The sequence below is a fragment of the Arachis hypogaea genome, chromosome 10, assembly GCF_003086295.3.
Source record: "Arachis hypogaea cultivar Tifrunner chromosome 10, arahy.Tifrunner.gnm2.J5K5, whole genome shotgun sequence".
Lineage (NCBI taxonomy): Eukaryota > Viridiplantae > Streptophyta > Magnoliopsida > Fabales > Fabaceae > Arachis > Arachis hypogaea.
Genome location: NC_092045.1, coordinates 5125720 through 5150826, shown reverse-complemented (window position 1 = coordinate 5150826; position 25107 = coordinate 5125720). Strand labels below are relative to the sequence as shown.

At 31.1% G+C, this 25107-nt stretch overlaps 2 protein-coding genes across 2 annotated transcripts; one reads left to right on the top strand and one right to left on the bottom strand.

Annotated features, from left to right (window-relative positions):
• The first annotated feature begins 17189 nt into the window (after positions 1-17189).
• On the top strand, positions 17190-18414 carry LOC112714840 (protein EXORDIUM-like 2). The gene has a single exon (XM_025766522.2). It carries the CDS (start codon positions 17241-17243, stop codon positions 18132-18134), a length of 894 nt encoding a protein of 297 aa, XP_025622307.1. The 5' UTR covers positions 17190-17240; the 3' UTR covers positions 18135-18414.
• A 2340-nt stretch (positions 18415-20754) lies between these two features.
• On the bottom strand, positions 20755-24837 carry LOC112714838 (phospho-2-dehydro-3-deoxyheptonate aldolase 2, chloroplastic). The gene is made up of 5 exons (XM_025766521.3): positions 23939-24837; positions 23254-23531; positions 22437-22713; positions 21977-22222; positions 20755-21309 (listed from the first exon to the last, which is right to left on the bottom strand). Exons 1-5 carry the CDS (start codon positions 24404-24406, stop codon positions 21058-21060), a joined length of 1521 nt encoding a protein of 506 aa, XP_025622306.1. The 5' UTR covers positions 24407-24837; the 3' UTR covers positions 20755-21057.
• Between the last annotated feature and the right edge of the window lie 270 nt (positions 24838-25107).

The window sequence follows — 25107 nt, the reverse complement described above, 5'->3', positions numbered from 1 at the left end:
TGAAAAACAACATCTATTTTTCCTAACAAGAGATGCTATATTGGTCCCCCCCAAGTTGCATTTATTTATTTACTTATTTATATGAACCATATAACAAGGGTCAAATGTCAACCGAGTCCATAGTCCATACCCTAAGGGAAGAAAAAATCTACCTCTAAATGAACCAAAATTCTAAGACAGCTATTAGTGCCATTTTCTACACTCTTTATTACAAAGTTTCTCCGCACGTGTTGTATGTGAAACCAATGCATTTTATTTTTTAAATTTTTTCACACCAAATATACCCAAAATACTTGAACATTGTACGTAGAAATTTCAAAACTAAATACATATAAATAATTGTGCCTTGTTGGTACCCATTATTGTATACACAGCTTTAGGTTTTTGGTTTTAATTAAACCACTTTAAATGTCATTAATAATATTATTGGAAAATAATATTGCCCGCGTATGTTATAAAAGAGATAAGGAAGAGGTAATAAATATAAAATAAAAAATATAATTAGATAATAATATTCATCACAATTACTATTTTAATATAATAGAGATGATTAATATATTTATTAATATTATAATTATTGTAATTTAAAACTACAAAAAGAGAAAGAGTTTATATTATAATATAAAGAGAAAGAAAAATATTTGTTTTATTGTTTATTAATTGTTTTATATACGTGCCTCTATTTATATATGCATGGAGGCTTCTTTTTTCATTATCATTAAATATAAAGACCTTGGTAACATAGCATTTCGGTAAGAAAAAGATGAGTCGTTTATGGTCATCCATTTCATTCTTATCACAACAATCTCCCTTGAATAACCATTTAGGATTATACCTCGTTAAAACCTTACTAAAGAAAATCAAATAGAAAAAAATTTTAATGAAGGAAAAGAGTACAAAATTATTTGTAATGGGAACTGTCTCATTGAAAACCTTGTCAAGAAAAACCCAATGAAAAAAAAAGCCTGACCAAGAAAAAAAGAGTACAGTCTCCCCCTCGTGTCGACATCATTTAATGTCTCGAAATTGGCGCATCTCAATCTCATGTACCAATCTTTCAAAGGGAGATTTTGGAAGTGACTTTGTAAATAAATTTGTCAGATTGTCACTTGAGTGGATTTGTTGGACATCAATTGTCCCTTGATTTTGAAGATCATGGATAAAGAATAATTTGGGAGAAATATGCTTTGTTCTATCACCTTTGATATATTCGCATTTAAGTTGAGTAATACATGCTGTATTATCTTCAGGACAGTTGGAGCTATCTTCTTATCAATCAGTCCACATGATAATAGAATATATTGGATCAAATTTCTCAACAAAAAACACCCTCGACTAGTAATGGTGTTTTTGCGGAAAACGAATTTCCAAACACATAGATCTAACCGGCAAGTATACCGGATCGCATCAAGTAGTAATAACTCACTTAGAGTGAGGTCGATCCCACAGGGATTGATGGATCAAGCAACTTTAGTGGGTGATTAGTTTAGTCAAGCTAACATTGAAGGGATATTGGATGAAATGTAGCCAACAGAATTATAAATGACAGGAAATTTAAAGTTGCAGAAAGTAAAATTGCATAAAACTTAAAGTGCAAGAAAGTAAAATAGCTGAAACTTAAATTGCACGAAATGTAAATTGCATTAAATGTAAAGAGGATTAGGTGTAGGGAATTTAAAATTCAACAAGAAAATGTAAAGAGCAATCAAGCAGAGGAGTAAAAGATGAAATAAGTGCAGCAGATTTAAACAGAAATGGAAAATTGCTTGAAGAAGCAACACAGAATGTAATTAAGCTCAATTGTGAAATTTAAAGAGACAAATGAAGATCTCAGGGAATCAAAGAGACTAGAAAATAAGTCTAGATCTCAAGCCCTTCCTTGATTTAACAGCAGGCAGATTGAAGAAGAAATGAAGATGAAAGCAGTAGGAGAACTTTGATTTAAATTGCAATTCACTGAAATTATGCAGCAAGGCAAAACAAAGAGAAATCTCAAAGGGAGAATGAAACATAATTTCTTCAATTCTCCACCCAAGATTCAAAACTAAGAAAAGAAAACTAAAAGAGAGAGCTCTCTACTACTACTCCTAATGCTCCCTAGTGGAGCTACCCTTCCTTTTTGAAAATGAGAATGATGCCTTTATATAGGCTTTTTACAAAATAAAATGAAATTGAAATGAAAAATAAATTAAATGAAAATCCTAATTCTAGCTTGTTCTTGTGCCTTTGAGTGATGATGTGGGCTTTACTTGCTTTGGATTTGAGGAGAAATGGATTTGGTTGGCCTTGATTTGGTGAAGAAATGACTTAAGTAGGATTTTTGAGTGAAATTCAGCCCATCTTGCTTCCAGGAGGCTCCTCTGCTCTTGTGGAGAGCAGAGCAGTGAAGCTTTGTGTGGGGATGCATGTTGCGTGCTGAGTATAGTGAGGCATCAGGATGCTGCCCTACTCTTGGGGAGAGCGGGGCAGTGGTGTCAATTGCGCTCCTGCCCGTGCATCCAAGCTGCGTCCTGGCCGTGTCAAGCGCGCCTCATTTGCGTGCTAAGGAGTGGCGCTTCCAAGGGGAGGTCCCAAGTTCAAACCCTTGTGAAAGCATTTGGGAAAACAACTTTTCTTAAATCTTTAGGAAGAGAGCACGACATTGCTCTCACCAAGAGAGCACTCTGCTCTCCTTGAGAGCGCTACTTTGCTTTGGAGTGAGGCTCCAGCTTCGAACCTTGGTGGAAGCAATGGCTGATTTTTTTTTCTTGTTTTCGGTTCTTAAAGATGCCTTTCACTCGTGCCTCAATTTATGCCAAATATGGATTGCTATATATCGTTGGAAAGCTCTGAATGTCAGCTTTCCAACGCAACTAGAAGCACATCAATTGAACGTTTGTAGCTCAAGTTATAGTCCTTTGAAGTAGGCATGGTCATGCTGTGAGCGCCCAGATTTTAACTTAGCGAAAATTTGCTTCCAACCTCACTTTGTTTCATCATGATATTGCCCTGCTCTTGGCAAGAGCGGAGCAATGTACGTGCTGGTTGCTTCCTCCTTTAATTTGGTCATGGGCCACGCTTTTAAAAGCGTGGCCTAAGGCTCCAAAGTGTGCTCCAACTTCAAAGTGTGCCCCAAAGCTCTTTTTTTCTCCTTTTTAGCTTATTTTGTGCTTCTTTGCTTCTTTTTCTTCTTATTTCCTACAAGATTTATAAATTTAAAAGATCAAGAAAATATTCTAATTAAGCACAAAAGAATGCAATATTTAAGCACTAATCATCAATTTCTTGTATGAAAAAGCATTGAAAAATAGGTATATGATGACTTGCCATCAACTAGCTTTATGTATCACTAGTATTTCAGCATGATAAGAGGATGTTGCTGCAATCGTCTATTTTGTGGACCTCTATGATGTAGCTATACCACCATATATGAACAGGTATTCTGTTTGAGATCTCCCTTTATGTGGATCAGACAAGTATCCAGCATCTGCATAACCAACTAATTGTGACTTGGATTCATATGGATAAAACAATCCCATACCAACCATTCCACGAAGATATCGAAAGATTTGTTTGATTTCATTCCAATGTCTTCTGGTTGGAGAGGAACTGTATCTTGCTAGTAAATTCACAGCAAGTGATATATCGGGTCTCGTATTATTGGCAAGATACATTAGTGTTCCAATGGTACTAAGATATGGTACTTCAAGATCAAGAATATCTTCATTTTCTTCTTTAGAACGAAATTGATCTTTTTCCACATCCAAAGACCTTACGATCATTGGGGTACTTAGGCCCAATTTGGGTAAATAACTTAAATAAGTTCTTTTGGAAAAGGAGCTTAAAGTATAAGGACTTTTATTAATAGTAGCTTATAAATAAGTTATTTTGTGTTTGGATTTTTAACTATAGAAGTACTTATTTTAAAGTTGTAGCGTTTGGATAAATAACTCAAAAAATACAATTTTTTTGACATAAGAGAATGGATATTAATTTTTTTTAAATTGTTTAGACTCATAATTTAAACCAGTCTCTTTCAAGAATTTTATTTTTAAATTTGCCCAACCAACTTTGTTAAAATGTGTTCCAGGTCTATTTCGAGCCACCATCTCTTCTTTACATATTTTCATGAATATAACAGTATTTCGTTCATTCCAATCAGCTTTAAATTTTCTTCTGGACTTGCCACTTTCATGAATTTGTTGGGGAAGAACATAAAAAAAAGAAAATTATAAAACTAATAATAAAAATAATAGCAAGTTGTATAAAAATAAAATCACATATAAAAAAATAAAATTAAAATCACATATAAAAAAATAAAATTAAAACTGAGATTTCATAGCATACAAAATATTCAATACAAATTTAATAATAAAAATAGAATGATAAAATGATAAAAAAAATACCTGGAAGGAATATATGCTGGTTCAGATAAAACAGAAGATGGTGGTGAAAGGTCAATACTTCCAGCAGATGAATCATTACGTGAAAATGATGGTGGAAGGCCAACACTTCCAGTAGATGGAACATTGCGTGTGAGGATGATGGTGGAAGGCTAGTGCTTCTAGAAGATGGAACCTTGCGTGAAAATGGTGGTGGAGGGCCAGTATTTCCAGTAGAAACAGGAAACATTTTTCCACAGAATCAAGAACGAAAGTAAATTTTTTTGTTTTGAAATCAATTTTTTTTCACGGAAGTGATAAAATGACTTATCAAAAAGGAGAAAGTCATCTATTTCTACTTCTTCCAAAAGCTATAAATTAACTTTTTGGGAAGTTAAAAGCTCTTCTTAAAAATAGTGCCAAACACACTTATCGTAACTTTTCATAATTCAAAAGTCAAAAAAAGTAACTTTTGTGCGTTCCCAAACGGGTTCTTAATGGATGTGACTTATTCATATAAAATCGCTTCAAGATATTTTCTGTGTATGTTTAGGGGTGGCAAGCGGGAAGTCCGCCCCGCCCCGCCAGAAGCCCGCCCTGCCCCGCCTAGTGAGGCGGTCCCAAAATTCCAGCCCGCCTCACCTAACAGCGGGCTGGTGGGCCGGCGGGCCAAGCCCGCCAAATATCCTCTTTTTTTACTTTTAACTATATATATATATATATATATATATATATATATATGTATATATATATATATAAAGGCATAAAAAAATCTCTTTTATTTTTTACTTTTAACTATTATAATTTCTAAAACTATAAACAAATTATAATTTTTATATTCACAAACATTAAAAGTCTTTGTAATTAGAAATATCTAATAAACATAATTATAAACCAAGTTTTTATCCAAAACATAATTATAAATATTGTTTCCAAAGCAAAATAAACATAATCCAAAACATAATTATAAATATTGTCTCTAAAACAAAATAAACATAATCCAAAACACTCAATTTTCATCTTCATTCTCTTGTAAATTGGGTTGGGAGAAGTTGGATTTCGGTAAAAATACCCCCTTGCTAAAAAATACTAAGCCCAGCGGGGAAGTCCGCCCGGCCCCGCCAAAGCCCGCGGTTTAAGCGGTGCGGGTTAAGCGGGCTTTTGCTATTTGGCGGTCCCAATTTTTCAGCTCAACCCGCCTTTTTTGGCGGGTTACGCGGGCCGACCCGGCGGGTTTAGGCCTGTTTGCCACCGCTGTGTATGTTGTTTGAAGAATAAAGATCCCATTTTTTATATGCTCGATCTGCATGTCGAGACAAAATTTAGTCTTTCAAAGATCTTTCATCTCAAACTCTTCTTTTAGAATTTTTATAATTGTTGAAATCTTTTCAGGAGATCCAATGATATTTAAATCATCAACGTACATAGCAATTATAATGAACCCAGATGCAGATTTCTTTATGAAAACACATGGACAGATATCATCATTCTTAAATCCATTTTTGGCCAGATACTCAGTAAGACGATTATAGCACATTCATCTAGATCACTTTAGACCATATAAAGTTCTTTGCAATTTGACTGAATATAATCCTTGCGAATATTCATTGGATGGTTTAGATATTCTTAGTCCTTCAGGGACTTTCATATAGATATTACAATCTAATAAGCCGTATAAGTAGGCTATTACCACATCCATTAAATGCATATGTAGTTTATAATATGCAGATAAAATGACCAAATAACGCAATGTTGTCGCATCCACTACAGGGAAATACGTTTCTTCATAATCTATACCGGGCCTTTGTGAAAAACCTTGTACTACAAGTCGAGCTTTGTAGTGTACAACTTCATTTTTCTCATTTCGTTTTTTCACAAATATCCATCGGTATCCAACATGTTTTACATCTTCTGGTGTACGGACTACAGGTCCAAAGACTTCACGTTTTGCAAGTGAGTCTAGCTCAGCCTTCATGACTTCTTTCCATTTTGGCCAATCATTTCTTTGTCAACATTCTTCGATTGATCTTGGCTCAAGATTCTTACTTTCATGCATGATATTTAATGTCACATTATATGCAAATATTTCATTGACAATTGTCTTATTTTGGTCTCATTTCTCTCCTATAAAGACATAATTTATTGAGATCTCATTATTTTCACAATTTTCAGGTACCTGGACGTCTTCTGGCGTTAAAACTATATCAGAATTTTGGACAACTGCAGGTGTCTTTACTATATCTTTTTCAACAGGAAAGTATTTACCTCTTTTCTTTTTCGAGCATTTTTGTCTTTGGAACCGACAGGCCTGTCACGCTTCTGGTGTGATTTTTTTTAGTGGCAATTTGTCTGACTGGGATATCAATTCGAATTGGGACATTTTTCGCTGGTATATAAGATTTGGTTATCCTCTTTGTATCGACAAATGTATCAGACAATTCATTTGCTATTCTTTGCAAATGTATAATCTTTTGAACTTCTAGTTCACATTGCCCTGATCGAGGATCTAAATGCATCAACGATAATGCATTCTAATTAAGTTCCTTTTCAAGAAGCTTATACTCTCCCTTTAATGTTGAAAATTTTGATTCATCAAAATGACAATCTGTAAATCGGATTTTAAATACATTTCCAGTTTGTATCTCAAGATACCTTACTATAGAGGGAGAATCATATCCAACATATATCTCTAATTTTCTTTGGGGTCCCATTTTGGTGCGATTAAGTGGTGCAATGGGAACATATATCACACACCCAAATATTCTTAAATGGGAAATATTTGGCTGCTAGCCAAAAGCTAATTGCATAGGAGAGAACTGATGGTGTCTCGTTGGCCTCAAACGAATAACTGATGCGCCATGTAAAATAGCATACCCCAAATCGATGTTGGGAGATTTGTTCTCATAAGTAAGGGTCTTGCAATTAATGGGAGGCGTTTAATAAGTGAATCTGCTAACCCATTTTATGTGTGAGCATGAGCTACTGGATGCTCAACACTTATTCCATTAGCCATACAATAAGCATCAAATGTTTGGGAAGTAAATTCACCAGCATTATCAATACGAATTGCTTTGATTGGATTTTCTGGAAACGGTGCTTTTAATCGAATAATTTGAGCCAGTAATCTCGCAAACGCCAGGTTGCGAGAAGACAATAAGTACATATATGACCATATCGAAGATGTGTCTATTAGAGCTATAAAATATTTAAAAGATCCACATGGTGGATGAATAGATCCACGTATATTGCCTTGAATCCTTTCTAGGAATTAAGGGGACTCAAATCCAATCTTTACTGGTGGTAGCCTTAAAATTAACTTCCCTTGAGAACATGCAGCACAAAAAAATTCATTAGATTTAATAATCTTCTGGTTCTTTAGTGAATGTCCATGAGAGTTTTCAATAATTCTCCGCATCATGGTTGTTCCTGGATGACCCAATCTATCATGCCAAGTTATGAATTCATTTGGGCTAGTAAACTTTTGGTTTATAATGGCATGTGATTCAATTGCACTAATTTTGGTATATTATAACCCAGATAAAAGTGAGTGTAACTTTTCTAATATAACTTTTTTATTTAAATTATGAGTTGTGATACATAAATACTCATGATTTTCCTTATTTATTGTCTCAATATGATATCCATTTCGGCAAATATATTTGAAACTCAACAAATTTCTTAGGCTGCGTTTGTTTTTAGAGACAGGATAGAATATGACACTGAGACGGAGATAATAGGACGGAGACACTAAAAATCATTCTTTGTGTATTGTGTTTGGATATGATGGATAAGACACTAATGTAATGTCTAGTATTATGTTTGGATACACATGGACAAGATTAAAATACTATATAAAATGACAAAAATAGTCCTTTGATTCCAAATTTTTTACATCAAATACAAATTAATTTAATAAAAAAATGAGAGTACATAGGAGTACAGACAGAACTTGAAAAAATATTTGAAGAGACAAAAAATTTTAATAAAAAATATATTAGTATTTATATTAAAATAAAATTTATAAATATAATTATTTTATTTTTAAATTTATTATTAATATGTAGGAATACATATGGTTAAGATTAACAAAAAAAAATAAATCTGAGTTTGATTAATAAAAAGTTTTGTTTAGGTTAATAAGCTAAATTAATTTTAAATAAAAAATTAGTTTAAAAAAATCCATTTTTACATGAAAAAAATAGTTTTTGCACATAAAAATCTATTTTTATTTAGAAAATTAATTTTTTTATAAACAATTATTTTTTAAAATTATATAAAATCAATTACAATTTATAAATTATTTTTTAACATTTTAAAAGATCAATTTTACTTTTGATAATATTTATCTTTCAAAAGTTTTAATATTAATTATTTTTTTATTATTTTTATTACAAATCAAATAATATAATACAACGTTAAAATGGCATTGGAGTAAAAACAATAAAAAAAAAGAATTATCTACCTCAATAAAAGTTTCTACAGAAAGGAGAGAGTACCTGAAAAAGAAAAAGATAGAGAAAAAGCAGGAAGAAGAAAGTAGCTATATGAGAACAACGCAATAGAAAAAATAAGAAGGGGTAATAGTGGAATAATAAAAAATATCCATGGACAAAAAGGAAAACAAAATTTATAAAAAAAGTCCGTGTCCACTCTTTCAAATTTCGTGTCCATCATTGTCCTTCGTAAAAGAATGGACACAAAAGTATAAAAAACTGTCTCAGAGATAATATGTCCAGTTTCCATGTCTCTGCTTCCAAACACTTTTTAAACAAGTGTTGTCCATGTCTCCGTCTCCTGCCTCCGAAAACAAACGCTACCTTTGAGACTTCGTAGACAATAGTGCATTATTTATTATGAATTTTGTTCCTCTGGAAAACAAAATTATAGCTCTTCCAGAGCCTTCTATTACATTGCCTGAACCAATGATAGTATTAACATATTTTTATTTTAGTACAAGATGGGTAAAATATATATCGCTTTTAAGAATGGTGTGCGAACTTGCACAATCCGCAAGGCATACATCTTCACTATATGTCCTTGTCATTCTCTTCAAAGACAAATAATAATAAAATGAGTAGAAATATTTACGCAATAAAATTATTTCCTTAATTGAAAATATTTTTCTAAGAAATATAGTATATACCAAAAATTTTATTATTATTATCTTAGCACATTCAGTAATTTTAAAATTTATAAATATTTTATTAAACATTATTTATATACATCGTACTTGAAATTCAAATGTATAGAAAATAAAACTTAACAAGAAGTTCTTTACATTATTTATTTATATAGATACTTAACAATCTTACATATTAAACTATTCCATCATTGATCAAATGACCAATATTTTCTTCAGAATCCTCAAAGAAATCAGATATTCATAAGGAGTGATAGAATTTTTAGCATTATTTGAAACAAAATTCGACTCTTTTTCTTTGTCATCCTTTTTCCAAGATGCTTAATAAAGATCGATTAGATGCCTTGTGGTACGACAAGTACGTGACCAATGGCCCTTTCCACCACAATGGAAATATTTATCCTCTATTGATTTATTTTACCCATTATTCCTTTCTTTATCCCACTTCTGGTGAGATTCTTTGTGAACATAATTCATTTTTCTTCCATAATTTTTCTTGTTACTAAAACCTTTCCATTTACCTTTTTTGGGGTAATGATTTGTCGTATTTGCTTCAGAAAATGGGGCAGCGCCAGCTGGACGTACTTCATGATTTTTTAAGAGCAACTCATTGTTTTAACTCATTGCTGAATTATATTCATTTATAGACTTAAAATCCTGTAGACGTAAGTGCGTCCATTCATATCGGGTTTGAGGAAGTATCACCGTCTTTTGATGATTATACCTTTTTTCAAGGTCTTTCCACAGATCTGCAGGATCTTTTAATGTGAGATATTCATTTTTCAATCCTTCGTCAAGATGACAACAAAGAAAAATCATGACTTTGGCTTTATCCTTCTGGAATACATTATTTTCAGCCTTAATGGTATCTCCAAGATCCATTGAATCAAGATGGATTTCAGCATCTAGTATCCTTGATAAATAATTGTTTCCAGATATATCAACAGTATTAAATTCAAGATGAAAGAGTTTCGACATAATGAAAATTTGTTATCTAAATCTTTCTAAAAATTTGATCAGAGTCTCGTGATGATAACGTGTTGTAAAATAAATAAGAAAGATGTAATAGATATAAAATAAAGAGGTATAATTAGATAACAATATTCACCATAATTACTATATCAATATAATAGAGATGATTAATATATTTACTGATATTATAATTATTGTAACTTAAAATTACAAAAAAAAAAGTTTATATTATAATGTAAAGAGAAAAAAAAATATTTATTTTATTATTTATGTATTGTTTCAGATATGTGTCTCTATTTATGTATATATAGAGATTTTTTTTTTACTATCATTAAATATAAAAACTTTGATAATATAATATTTCAGTATAAAAAAAATGAACTGTTCATGATCATCCATTTTATTCTTATTGCAACAATTACATTGTTGAACCCTTTTTGGTTGTGTATGTATAGATTTTGACTCTACTTAAAACGATAATAAGGCGTTGGTTGACGACCACCAAACATGAACATTATATTCATTTAATTTTTAGTAGGTAGCTATATATTCTCTCCCGTGAATGTAAAATTTTTATCACTCTATAGTCTCTACTTTCTAGGCTTCATGCATCTACATTAGACTTAGCTTCCTTCACAATCCACAAAACTCATGATTTGGAAATGGAAAATAATATTAAAAAGTTTTTAAATGTATATGATACATTAGTATTTCAATAATTTTAAGAGTTGATTTTAATTAATATATATTATTATATATATTTTTTATAGTTGAAAGTTTGAAACTAACAATTAAAATTATTCCAACACTGGTGTACGATATACATATATATAAAATATAATTCTTCCAATAATATTAATTTACTACACTACTAAACTCATGTTAGGCCGACCATGTAGGCTGTAGCCTTATAATTTAGAGTTAAATTGATAAATTAATTTTCAGTCCTGTTACGTTATCAATAATATATCTGCTAATTTTTGTCAATTTTTGTTTATGATTGTAGTTAATAAAAGTGTCTTTGTGGATGTGTCTAATAAAAATATTTTTTTATGATTGTATCTCATGAAAGTGTCTTTAATCTTTATAGATGTATTTCCTGGATGTGTCTCTTTATACATGTGTTTAAAAAACAATAATTAATTATTGTTGACAATAAGTTGACAGATAGTATATTGATACCCTATACTTTTTCATTAATTTTTTAGTCAATATTAATTAGTATTTTAATATTATTTTTATTTTAAATTTTAAATTCTCAAAAAAAATGTTACAATAAAATAGATTAACAAATATTAATTAATTAAAAATTAAATTTTTATAATTATTCTATTATTTATTAATCATGCCTTTACTTAATTTGTTTGGATATGACGTTGGTGTAAATATGCATATTTTTCACGTCCTCTAATCTTTTCCTGTGATCTATAAATTATTCCCCAAATTAAATAAAAGTCCTAATCCAAAATTACCCAATGAAGATGGCTTATAATTGACATACTAAAAAACGAAACATGTCTTAATCGCCATAATATTGTTAGGTTGAAAATTATCCACACATACAGTGATGCTCTCCGTGAGTTCCATCGTAACAAAAGTTGTTTATCGTCACATAATCCAAACAAAACTCATTAATTCACGGACAAAATTACGCCTCTGCCCATTTTGGACTTCTTCCCCTTCCTTTTTATATATCTTCCACAAAATTCACAATATTTCACTATAATCAAAGTTCTTATTATTTATAATACTGCTTAAACAATAGCGTTATGTTCATATATATATATATATATATATAATTATTTTACAAATATCTTTTTTATAATTTGCTGTTCAGATAAAAATAACTAAAATATCTTTATTATATATTAATTTTAAAAACTCTAAATCTTAATCCTATGACTATGACGACAGAGAAAAAAAGTTAAAATTTAGAACTTTTAAAATTAATATATATAATATTAGTATTTTAGTCATTTTCTATTATAGGAGTATTGTAGTAATTTTTTATAAAAAATATTAATTTAGACCAATTTAAAATTTAATTTACTATTTTTTTTTATCAAATTCATTTGTTTTACCTAATTTTGATAAAAATAATATGATTTAATTAATTATATATAATAAATTTTAATTATTAAAAATATTTTTAAAAAAAAATATTTTAAACGTATTTATATGAGTAAGTCTACAAATTATTGTTATGCACATACAATAAAAAAATGATAACACAGCTGTCAATATTGCTGCTTAATTAAATTATTGGAACACATATTTTCCAATAACTGTTTAGTAATTGAATACTTATATACATGCATGGATACACGTAAGTATGTAACCCATGGTTATTGATTATTATTTATGAGATTCATGTGGTTGAATTCAATAATACACAACAAATTCGTTTAATGGTTGCAAAACAAGTACCAACCAAAGTAACTAACAATATGGAAAGGTGACGTTAAATAATGAATAATGTGTGTTAGCAGTGAATATATATAGTATAGTATAGTATTGAGTGGTGGTACCTGCCATATATATATTGCGTGTGTTGGTATTCAATGAATCTTCAATGATAGAGGAGTTGTTTAATTACTGCTCCATTTAGGGCAAATAGTAATATTCAGAACCAATCCTAACAAATATACAACAATATAATTATAAGCCCATCCTTTTTTAATGGTTCCATTATCATTTTAATTTATGCATCCACAAGTTTTAAAATTTCATAATATACTGATGTTAAAGGAGTAATAATTCTAATTCATTTTTTAAATTCTTGAAAAAGTTAAAAAAATTCAAATATACATGTCATTTCTAAAATCATAAAATTAAAAAATAAAAATAAAAATAAAAATTTTATTTATTTAAAATGTATTCTTCAAGTATTTTATTAAAAAAAAATTGTTAATAAAAATTAAAATAAATATTTTTTTTCGGTCTCTCACTTATTTGTCCGATTGAAAATTCTAAATAATTTTCAATTATTGAAATAATTTGTTTAAACTCGCGGTCCCTCTAAATGGCGACTTGCTAGTGTATTTATCCGGAAGTCTTTAGACTAATAATTAAAATTGCTTAAACTAATTACTTAAATAGTTATTAGAAATTAATTAAAAATGTTTAAATTGTAAAAGACTGATTTATATTTAGTCCAAATAATTATTATGGATCAGAAAAAAAATATGGTGAAAACTCATATATAATTCGATAATGTTAAAAAGATAAAAAAGTTAGTTAGAATTTGTCTTATTTAATATTTATTAGTTGTTGATAATTAATAAATATTAAATAAGACAAGTTATAATTATTTTTGGTTGATTTTTATTTTTATCGAATATTTTTGTATATAATTTATGTGAGATTAATAATTAAAAATTATTAAATAAAAATTTAGTCAAATTTATTAAATTATCTAATAATTTTTAAATATCAATTTTGTATAAAGATTAAAGACAGAAAGAGATGGGATTGCGTGTGATGTTTGGGTTTATTATGGCTAGCGCCAAAATGGAATCACTGATTCATAAAACGAACTGGTTGGCTTCTTCAATCTTCGTTCCCCCAACTCGCACGTGAATTACCATTACTCATTCTTTTCATTCAAAACCAAAGTGGTATTTAATTTCTAGCTTTCAATTATACCGCTTCATTTGTTGTTTTTGTTTAATAATAAGGAAAAGTCTAGGAAACCAGTAGATTTGTTGAATTTTGGCCAGTATGTAACCAACAGAGGAAGGTGAGCCATTGGATGAAATTTCACGCCAATTTTACACCATCAAATCATTATTGATGGCTAATTGATGGCTAACAATCACAAAAATTGCTGACCCCTAACATTGCTATAATAATAATCTATCCTCATTACTTTCTTATTAATGATGTGATTGTGACTTTAATTTATTAAGAATCAAAGACTGGTGCATGAATCTTCATGGGTTATCTCTACTAACTACTTTTTTAATTATAATCCCCTTCTCCTAATCTAATCTCATGTGGTGTGTGTTAGGCTGTTAGCTTTACCTTTAATAAATAATTTGTCTCTCTTTTTTTTTTTTTTTGTTAACTCTTTATATGCATGGTTCATCATGTACTTCCCACCAATACTAGACTAAACAAATTAAAGCGAAAACACTTCTGTTCAAATTCTTTGTCATTAATTCTTAAAAAATTAATTTTGATGGATATTAGTGTGATTAGGTCAATCTCCTCAATACTATTATATATATTATGAACAATTCATGTTTTTTAATCGAATGTTTTTTAAATTTATTTATGGTTTTTAGCACTTTTTATGACATTACAACACTCAGTTGTCTCGTACATCATTACTGAATCCTTATTTAGTACTGTTTTAGAATAGAAAATGATTGTTCATATTAAAAACAGTATATGTTCTTTTGAAAGACTATATATATACATACATAATCTATAAATATTAATTTGAATACGACAAAAGTGGAAGGCCTGCGTGTTTTTGGATTGTGGTTAATTAAACTGGAGTTTGAATAAAAGTAATTTTATAAAATTGATTTTAGGTAGAAGTAAGTATGTGTCAACATGATTTATATTTGACAATTTTATAGTAAAATTGATTGTGATAAAATAAATATTATTTGGATAATATTAGTTAAAATCACTTTTAGATAGATAATTACTAAAAAGAACATGACATTAAATTATAATGTTATTTTTTTATATATATTTAATTTTTTTATTTTTTTCTTATATATTTTTATATAGTATATTTTTAATATTCTTAGTACTATTTTTTGGTATGCTATAATTTTTTACTATTATTATTATTTATGGTTAATTTTTTTTGTTTAATTTATTTTACCTAATGGGATCAATAAATTATATTATAAAAAGATAATAATAAATATAATGCACAAAAATTACCATTATAAATATATAATGTCAAATAAAAAATTAGTAAAAAATATAAATAATAAATAATAGAAAAAAGAGTTCATGTAAAGAGAAATAATAAAAATTTTATAAATAATATAATAATACGTATAAAGAATAAAGTTGGTAAAAGAAAAATAAAGGATAAATGTCAATGGCTAAAAACCAGTTAGTGCAACGCAGAAGTTAAAAATTATTGTTTCTTGTAAACGTGGTTTTGTAACTAAAATCACTTATGCGTTTGTAGATAGAAAAATTAGCCAAATCAAAAATTGAAACGTTCAAAAAACTGTAACGTATTTTTTCTCTCTCAACGTGGTTGTCAAACAAGGAAATTGTCATTATTTTAATATCAAGTTTCATGTAAATTAAAGAAGAGTGTTAGGAACAGCAAATTTTATGATTTGTAATTATTAAATAATTATTATTGATATTTTTAATGGTGTGAAATTTTATCTAAAACTAAGAGTATAATATTACTCATTTTTTTTTACTAATTAAATACGATCAAATTTTAATAAAATTACTCACTCTTTAAATTTTTTTTAAATTAAATAATGCTAAGGTTGCTTGGAAGTTGGAAGGTATCTGATGTATGTGGCCATGTGGGTAACAAAATGATACTTTCTCCCATTGCATCTTAATTAATAACTACACTACCTAGCTAGCCTCTATGCAATGGAATTTTGGTTTATGTCTTTTTGAATTATCCAACAACCGCCAAAACAAATGCATGTACATCGATAATGATATTAGTGAGTGGCCATTCAGTTTAAGAAATATTACATATATTGGTTTTCAATATCGATAAAGTGAGAGAGGATAAATAGTTTATTTTGTATATTATAAAATATATATAATTTTTCATTCAATTTATGTAGTTGGCTGGCACCGTCCCATGATATTATGTTTAAATAACAAAAAGTGAAAATTGAAACGCTGAATTTGCACAGTGGCCATCCAGATTCCAGACGCACTATGGTTTTGATTTCTGAACCAAGTTGCGCTTCTATTTTTAAAATTAAATTAACACTTTGTTTGGTTTAGAAGAATTTAAAAAAAAAAAAATAGATAAAAAATTAGTTTTTTATTTTGTTTGGATCAAAAAGAAAAATGAATAGAAAATATAAAAGTATATGTAAAATCTATATTAAATTTTTTTTTCTAAAATTAAAAAAATTTAAATTAAAATAAAAAATAAGTTAAATTATAAATTTATCCTTATAACATTAGTATAATATAATTTATAAAGGGTATTAATGTAATTTTATTTAAGTATGATTTTTTTTTTCTATTCAAACAAAAAAAAATTTCTTCTACTTTTTTTTTTATTTTCTCTTCGTCCAAACAACACAAAAAAATTAACTTTTCCTTCTATTTTTTTTTTCATTCATTTTTTTCTACCCATTTTCTATTTTACATCCAAATAAAGTGTAAAAAAATCCCCTAATAAGAATAAATAAATGTGTTTATTTTATATCATTTATAATTAAAATAGTAATACTTTGACGTATTGAGTAGGATAATGGCTCAGAAGCCATAGGCTGGGGAACCATCAATTTGATTGCTCTATACTTTCTGATGATATGACGTCAGCTTCACGGGGACCCTCTGGCCCGTCTGATTGCGTGTGGATTTCCTCTAAACAAAATAACCAAAGCACTCCACTCTCAGTCTTGGGATTGTCAAACTTAATCAGCGTAGACCGCCACGTCACCCGCCCGATACTCCAGAGCATCCAATCACATACTCCCACGTGGACCCTCTCCAACCATACCCGCGTATAAATACCCCTTTCCCTCCCGCTTTCCATTCACCTCATTTTTCAATCTTCATAGAATCTTTGACCCTCTAAGATGGCCTATAATTACCACATTGCCACGCTGTTGGTTCTGCTTCTCGTGAACTCCACGGGAGGGGCGCTAGTACAGCAGCAGCCCCTCGTTCTCAAGTACCACAACGGCCAACTCCTCAAGGGAAGGATCACCGTTAATCTCTTATGGTACGGCACCTTCACTCCAATCCAACGCTCCATAATCGTTGACTTCATCAACTCCCTCAGCTCCGGTGGTCCACCACAGCCTTCCGCAGCATCCTGGTGGAAAACAACTGAAAACTACAAAGGTGGAGGCTCCTCTGCTCTCCTCGTAGGGAAGCAAATCCTACACCCGGCTTATTCCCTCGGAAAGTACCTCAAATCAACGCACCTCCTTTCTCTCGCTTCCAGCTTCAACGACGTGTCCGCCATCAACGTCATTTTAACGGCTAAGGACGTTTCCGTTGATGGTTTCTGTTCGAGCCGTTGCGGAACTCACGGCTCGACTCGTTCCGTCAACGGGAAGGCCCGGACGGCGTACGTGTGGGTTGGAAACTCAGAGACTCAATGCCCGGGCCAGTGTGCGTGGCCCTTCCACCAGCCCATCTACGGCCCGCAAACTCCGCCGTTGGTGGCGCCAAACGGAGACGTTGGAGTTGACGGCATGATCATCAACTTGGCTACACTTTTGGCGGGAACCGTAACTAACCCGTTCAACAACGGTTATTTCCAGGGGCCGGTGACGGCGCCGCTTGAAGCGGTGTCGGCGTGCACCGGAGTGTTTGGGAGCGGGGCGTACCCAGGGTATCCGGGTCGGGTTCTGGTGGAGAAGACGACGGGGGCGAGCTACAATGCGAACGGAGTGAACGGAAGGAAGTTCCTGTTGCCGGCGATGTGGGACCCGGTGACGTCAGCGTGCAAGACGCTTGTGTGATAGTGAGAGAGAGGTTTGTACTTTGTAGTGTGGTGGTGTAGATATACTGATTTAAAAGTGAACTGTGATGAAGTTGGGGAAGGAAGAAGGTGATGCAGGTTTCGTGTTGCTTTTGAAAATTACTAGTTTGCCATTTTAGATTGTTCTTGTCATTTACTGTATGACGTGTAAATTAAATTCTGTTTCACCACTTCATGTAAAGAAGTTAAGGGGAGAAAATAGTGTATCTATAAGTGTATAACGAGGAATAAAGAAAAATGAAATTTATATTTATTATTTATATCATGTACTATTGTTAATAATAAAAATTTATATATAATTATTTTTATTTAAAATTAATAATTATTTATTTTTAGTTATCAATTTTATATAAATACAAATACTTGTAAGTTTTCACCATAGTTATTTAAGATTGTTCTTTTGGAATTTGAAAACCGAGAGAGAGAATTTGTGTTTGTTTTTCATTTTAAATTTTTCCTTCTATTGAAGTAAAGTGAGTTGATCCAAAAAAGGTGAGTCCTTCATCTGATTATTTTGATGGATGGTGAATGAATAAAGTATGAAGGGGTTTCTTTTTAAGAGGAAAAAAGAATGGTAGGAAATAGGAATGATGAATTGAGGAGGTGTGACATAGGAGGCCACATTGTTAAATGTTAACTTTTAGCTCCCCGTACTTCATTCATTGTTAATTGTAGGATCTCGTCCTTCCGTATAATAATCTGTATAGAATTCGTTCTATTTTTATCTGCTGAATTCTAATTCATTTTTGTAGATATCTGTCCCGCTTCTATAATTATTAAAATTCAATAAATAAAATTAAATTTCAAAATTTATATAACCATCATCACATACATAACATAAATTAAAATAAAAATTTAAATATAATACACTATTATTAATTATTTATTAATTATTTTACATATATTATACATATTATATATTAAAATTATATATATTATATATATAGCGAGACGGGTAGAGACGGATATTACCTAAATCCGACCCCGTTTCGTTCCTCCCAAGAATCCTCCGTGCTAAAAATCCACTCCAATTATCCGTGAGTTCGAGTAATATTATCATTCCTAATTAATTGTTAAGTGAAAGCATTGTAGAGGAGATTAGGTTTATCTCGTTTTGTTAGTTACTACTGCTACATCTGCAATGTCTTTTCTCTATTTCTATCATCTATTCTTTCTTTTCAAAACAACCAAATCAAATCAAATCTTATCCCCATCAATTATAAATTGTTAGCTTTATGTATGCAATGGATGAAAGAAATTTGGTACTTGAGTGATACATCAATATAAAGAAGAGTACCAATATACCAGTGTTTCATTAATTTTTAAATTTTAACCGTTGATCTTAATTATAAAAAATATATAATATATATAATTAAAATTAAAATATATAAAAATGACTGAAATACCAGCAAATCGATATACTTAAAAATTTTCTTATCTTATATGGCATAATCGGTGGAATTATGCATTAGACCATTTCCAGTAAGAAATTCATTCTAGTTTCTGTTTATGGTCCACCTGTCATAAAAAGTAACTCCACATCAGCTCTTGCGTCATAAACAGTAAATAAGAACTCAAAACATATCTCTTTTCCATTAGAAGGAACTAACTGTAGTCCCTATTGTGGTCCTACTTAATTAATTAAAATTTTTAAAATTAATGTAATTAATTTTTTTCAATAATATAATTTAAATTTATAAATTTAAAAAAATTTTACTATTAAAAATATTAATATTAAATAAATTCATATATAAAAATGATACATAATATATAATTCAAAATTATATTAATTTGTAAAATTATTTAAAATAAAAGAAATATAGTTAAACTCTATTATTTTGTAATGTGGTTAACATTTAAATTTTAAAGATAAATATAAATAATTCACTAAAAATTATTTTATAATATATAAAAAATTAAATTTACTTTTTTATGTAAATAAATTTAATTAATTATAATTGAGTATAATTATTTTAATTATAATTTAAATCATTAATATAAATTATTAATTAAATAATAATATAATTATTTATTATGATTAATTATAATTTAATTATTTTAATAATATTAATTATAATTCAATATAATTATTAAAATAATAATTAATTATATTAATTAATTAATTATAATTTAATTATTTAATATAATTATTTAATTAATTATTTTTTTAAAAATAACTTGCCACATGGCAAGTTATCATTGGTAGGATAGAGTCCCCCGAAGAGGAACTCGTCTTCCTTGAGACTTGTGGGAGGACTTTCATATCCTTTTCTCTTTCATATCCTTTTTTCCAATGATTGGAGTCTCTTTATGTCAGCAAAAAATGAGAGAGAGACTCTCCATTAGAGTTGCTCTTAAGATTTGTTATTCCCAAACTTCTTTCATCCATCATGAATCCAAGAACAAAACAAGATCCTCTTACTCTCAAATCTAGAGTGAGCTTAGAAACCCTTTATAAAAATTTTGTGGTTTTTTATATTAAGATTACTATTAGGGAAAATTAAACCCTTCAAAAAATTGGGACAAAAAATGATTGATTAGAACGCTATAAAAATGCGCAGGTTTTTTTCTCTTTTGGTAATTGTGTGCCCATGAAGATATACTTAAAAACATTAAATTTTCATTCATCACTCATTACTTAATCTAAAATAAATACGCCATAATGTCCCCAACAACACTAGAACAAAACTTGCTACTATAACCTGATGCACCCCCTTCTCCATACTTTGACTTAACTGTCTTATAACACTTACACAGTATATAATTTAATAATTTATGTTCTTATGGCCATGGTGGGATTGCTCACAGAATTTGGCCACTCTATATTGGAGAGTTTAATTTATGTTCGTACAACACCATGCTGTGATCCAAGAACAAAGGAAGACAACTTCTTACTCCAATATTTAAAGTGAGGTTAGAGACTGCATTCTTTTCTTGCGCAACCTCTCAGCAATGTTGAATGCAAGCTCTAGAGATTGAGAGGCGTTAAGCCTTGGATCACAATGCGTATGGTAGCGCGAGCTCAAGTCGTCATAAGTGATGGTCCTCGAACCTCCAACACACTCTGTCACGTTCTGGCCAGTCATTTCCAAATGAACCCCTCCAGGGTAGCTTCCTTCTTGGTCATGGACATCGAAGAATGCCCTCAGCTCAGCCTATTGCAAATAACAACATACAGGAACATGAATTTGTAGTCAGTTGCAATAGAAGTTATGGTAATATGCAATAGCATTCAACCTTGAGACTATGATAGAGCCAGATCGTGAATGCCATTAAGAAAGCACAAACATAACATATAAATAAAAAATCAATTTGATTCTACTATGTTCAGTTCATCTGCATTTTGAATGTACTGCTGTAATTTTCTAGCATGCAATTCTGGCCTACGAAAGTAAATGAAGGGCCAAATAATCATTTAACTAATTATGTGTCAGATCCGTATACTCGCTTTGTTCATCATTAACCTAACAAGGATTACAGCATCTGCTATTTTCCATATTGGTAAAACACTTCATGGAAATTTTGATGGATCATGAGGGTTGGAAAAATCTTATTGGAAATTCTTATTTGAAAGCTGTTGCCAACCGCCAAACAAAAGAAATATTCCAATGATAGTTCTGCAGAGTGTTATGTGAGACAACACGAAAGTCTCTAACATGATGATCCAGAAGCAGACTTTTTTTCCCCAACACTTCCATAGGATCAAAAACAATATGTATTATAGACCACATAGTCTCTTCAGTGAAAACTTCTGCATTGTGTGAAAATTGATATAAAACAAGTACATATATTTAGATGGAATAAAGTATATATGAAAATTACCCTGATTGCATCAAAAGAACGGGTTTTAAGTCCAGATGGAGCTTTGATGGTGTTGCCATGCATGGGATCACTAACCCAAGTGACAATTTGACCTGCTCCACGCACTGCTCTGATTAGATGTGGAAGCTTCACTCGCATATTCTCTGCTCCCATCCTAACAATTACAGTAATTCTTCCAGGCTTGTTTTTGGGGTTCAGAATATCTATCAGCTTAACAAGTTCATTTGGATCCATCTTATCACTCACCTGAAAACCACATGACCTTTTCAGTGGGAACAAATACATGCATAGCACATTAAAGATGCTCAGAACTAATTAACAAAGTCAATCAAATGCAAAAGTAATTTTGATAATCAAAACAAAGTTGGTTTAATACAACGTAATCAAACTAAATAGAAAAAAGCGCAAAAGTAATTTGATCAAGCAATATAGCCCTACAACCTTAAAAGAGACAGTATACCTTAATTCCAAGTGGATTTGCAACCCCTCTCAGGAATTCAACATGAGCACCATCCAGTTGGCGGGTGCGTTCCCCAACCCAGAGCATGTGAGCTGAGCAATCATAATGAAGCCCGGTAGTAGAGTCCTCCCTGGTAAGTGCTTGTTCATAAGGAAGAAGCAAACACTCATGGGAAGTCCAAAATTCTGTCGTAGTCATGATTGGATGCTCCGATGTTAGCCCGGCAGCACTCATGAAGCCAAGAGCCTCATCGACTCGATGAGCCAATTCACGATACCTGTAACCCCACACCACCAAACAAGAACTAATGTAATAGGTTGTTGAAAACTTTCTGAGAGAACAATTTCAAGAATAAAAAGTGTCTTTTTCTATTTAACATGATCTGTAGTTCTGTATATCATTTGCAGAAAGCACGAAAAAGAAAAGTACCAATGCATGAACTACCACTTTAGATCAGAGATGTTAAGTAGTAGAGGACCACTACAAGAAAATTGAAGATATTGGAACAACATAATGAACATCATCCCATCTTTTATTGTTTCTACTCTTTTATTCTGATTTTTCTTCCCATATATTTGTGCCCGAGATGCCATTCAAATTCCGAATTAAAATTAAGCGCAAATAATCCCAGACTACTTCCAATTTTGTTCCCACTTATTCTAACCCTTTTGTTTCCATGATCTTTTAAGCAAGATGGGAAAAAAGTGCATTTTCAAATACATCCATCCCAAGCGCAAACCACATTAAAGTTTAACCATGTAAGAATAAGATTTTTAAATATGGCCTGATTTGAGAATTTAGAGGATAGAAAAGATGCCTGTCTCCCTGCTCACTACGCTCCATGAAATCCAGATTCCATTGGTTGATCCTTTGCATGGCAGCATAACCTCCGGTGGCAAATGCACGCAACAGGTTCAGAGTAGCCACAGATTGGGTGTAGGCTCTTATCATCCTCTGTGGATCCGGAATTCTCGATGCGGCATCAAATGCATCCCCATTCACATTATCACCCCTGTAACTAGGCAGCTTCACTCCGTTCTTCTCCTCAAAAGGGTCTGACCTTGGCTTCGCAAACTGGCCCGCCATTCTCCCCACCTAAACCACCATATTCAACAGTTTAAGAATATCATACATTCTGATTGATTCATAATATAATGCTAAAGCATACACATAAAACAAGCTAAAACTGAATGCCTAAATGGAAATTAAAAAATTGTCTCCAATTTTCCATCAAATCATTTATAAATGTAAAACATGATTCATGACAGTAGTTGTGTGCAAGTAATCATTGCTAATTAGATCAAATCATTAATTGAGGGATTGGATAACCTCCAACCCAAGAAAGGCACCAACCTTTTTTTACCAAGGTAAATTAGATCAACCACAATACAACACTCTCCTGATTCTTCATCAAAATGGCTCCAAATTTCAGATTTAATTACAATTAGAATGAATTGTTGAGAGAATTGAGTAAATTAGGGATGACTAAAGAAAAACAAAACCTTGATAACAGGCATTTGACCACCGAACATAAGAACAACGCCCATCTGAAGAATGACACGGAAGGTGTCACGGATATTGTTAGCATTGAATTCCTTGAAGCTCTCAGCGCAGTCACCACCCTGAAGGAGGAAGGCGTTGCCCATGGCGGCCTGAGCGAGCTTCTCCTCGAGGCTCCTGGCTTCTCCGGCGAACACGATCGGAGGGAAGGTCTCCAGAGTGTGAAGAACCTGATCGACGGAGCTCTGATCTGGATACTCCGGAAGCTGAAGCGCCTTCTTCGTTCTCCAGCTGTTGAGGCTCCATTTCGTGGATGCTGGAGCTGAAGCAGAAGCAGAAGCGGTTGATTGTGACGCTGATTTTGATGAGGGCTCTGCGGAGTTTGCAACGACAATGGATCTGCGTGGTTTCTGGAAAGGTGCGGAGAGACAAGGTTTGAAGCTGATAAGGGATGATGATGCCAGAGCCATTGCTATTTGCAGAGACTCTCCGATATCTGATTCAGCGATAAACAACTTTATGGAGTACTAGTTTAATATTACCCTAAATTTATACTATTATAATTTATATTTAAATTCTAATTTTTATAACTTAAATTTACACTGATAATTAATTGTGTAATATTATATTTAAATTTATTAATTAGAAAACTATTTAATATAAATGATATCTAAAATTATTTATATTAGTATATCAAAATTAAATCTTTAATTATATATATTATTTTTCAACTAAGTTTTGTTTTGTCTTATTTGGTTTTTTCCCATGTGTGAGTGTCCGAAAGGGAATCTGACAGGGAGGGATGAGGATCTGCGCAGACATTAACGGTGTCTGAGTGAGTCGGCTGTGATCTTGGCAACTTGATACTTTGAAGGGTAAACAGAAACAGAATAGAGAATACAAAAGTAGGTATATTCTAATTCTACTATTCTAGGGAGTAAAATAATGATAAATGTCCTTTTTGTGAGTTGAATAATTCAAGCCATATCCTAAAAGGTTTCCAAGTTGACATGCTAAATATTATAATCATCAATAATACTCTTCAATAGTGTGCTTAGATCTTTGTTTTGTCCTTTTGAGGGTAGAATGGATATTTCTGGGGGAAAGAAATGGTTGGTTTAAGTAACTGATCATTTTCGGCAATATTAATTTAAGCGTTTTATTGGATACT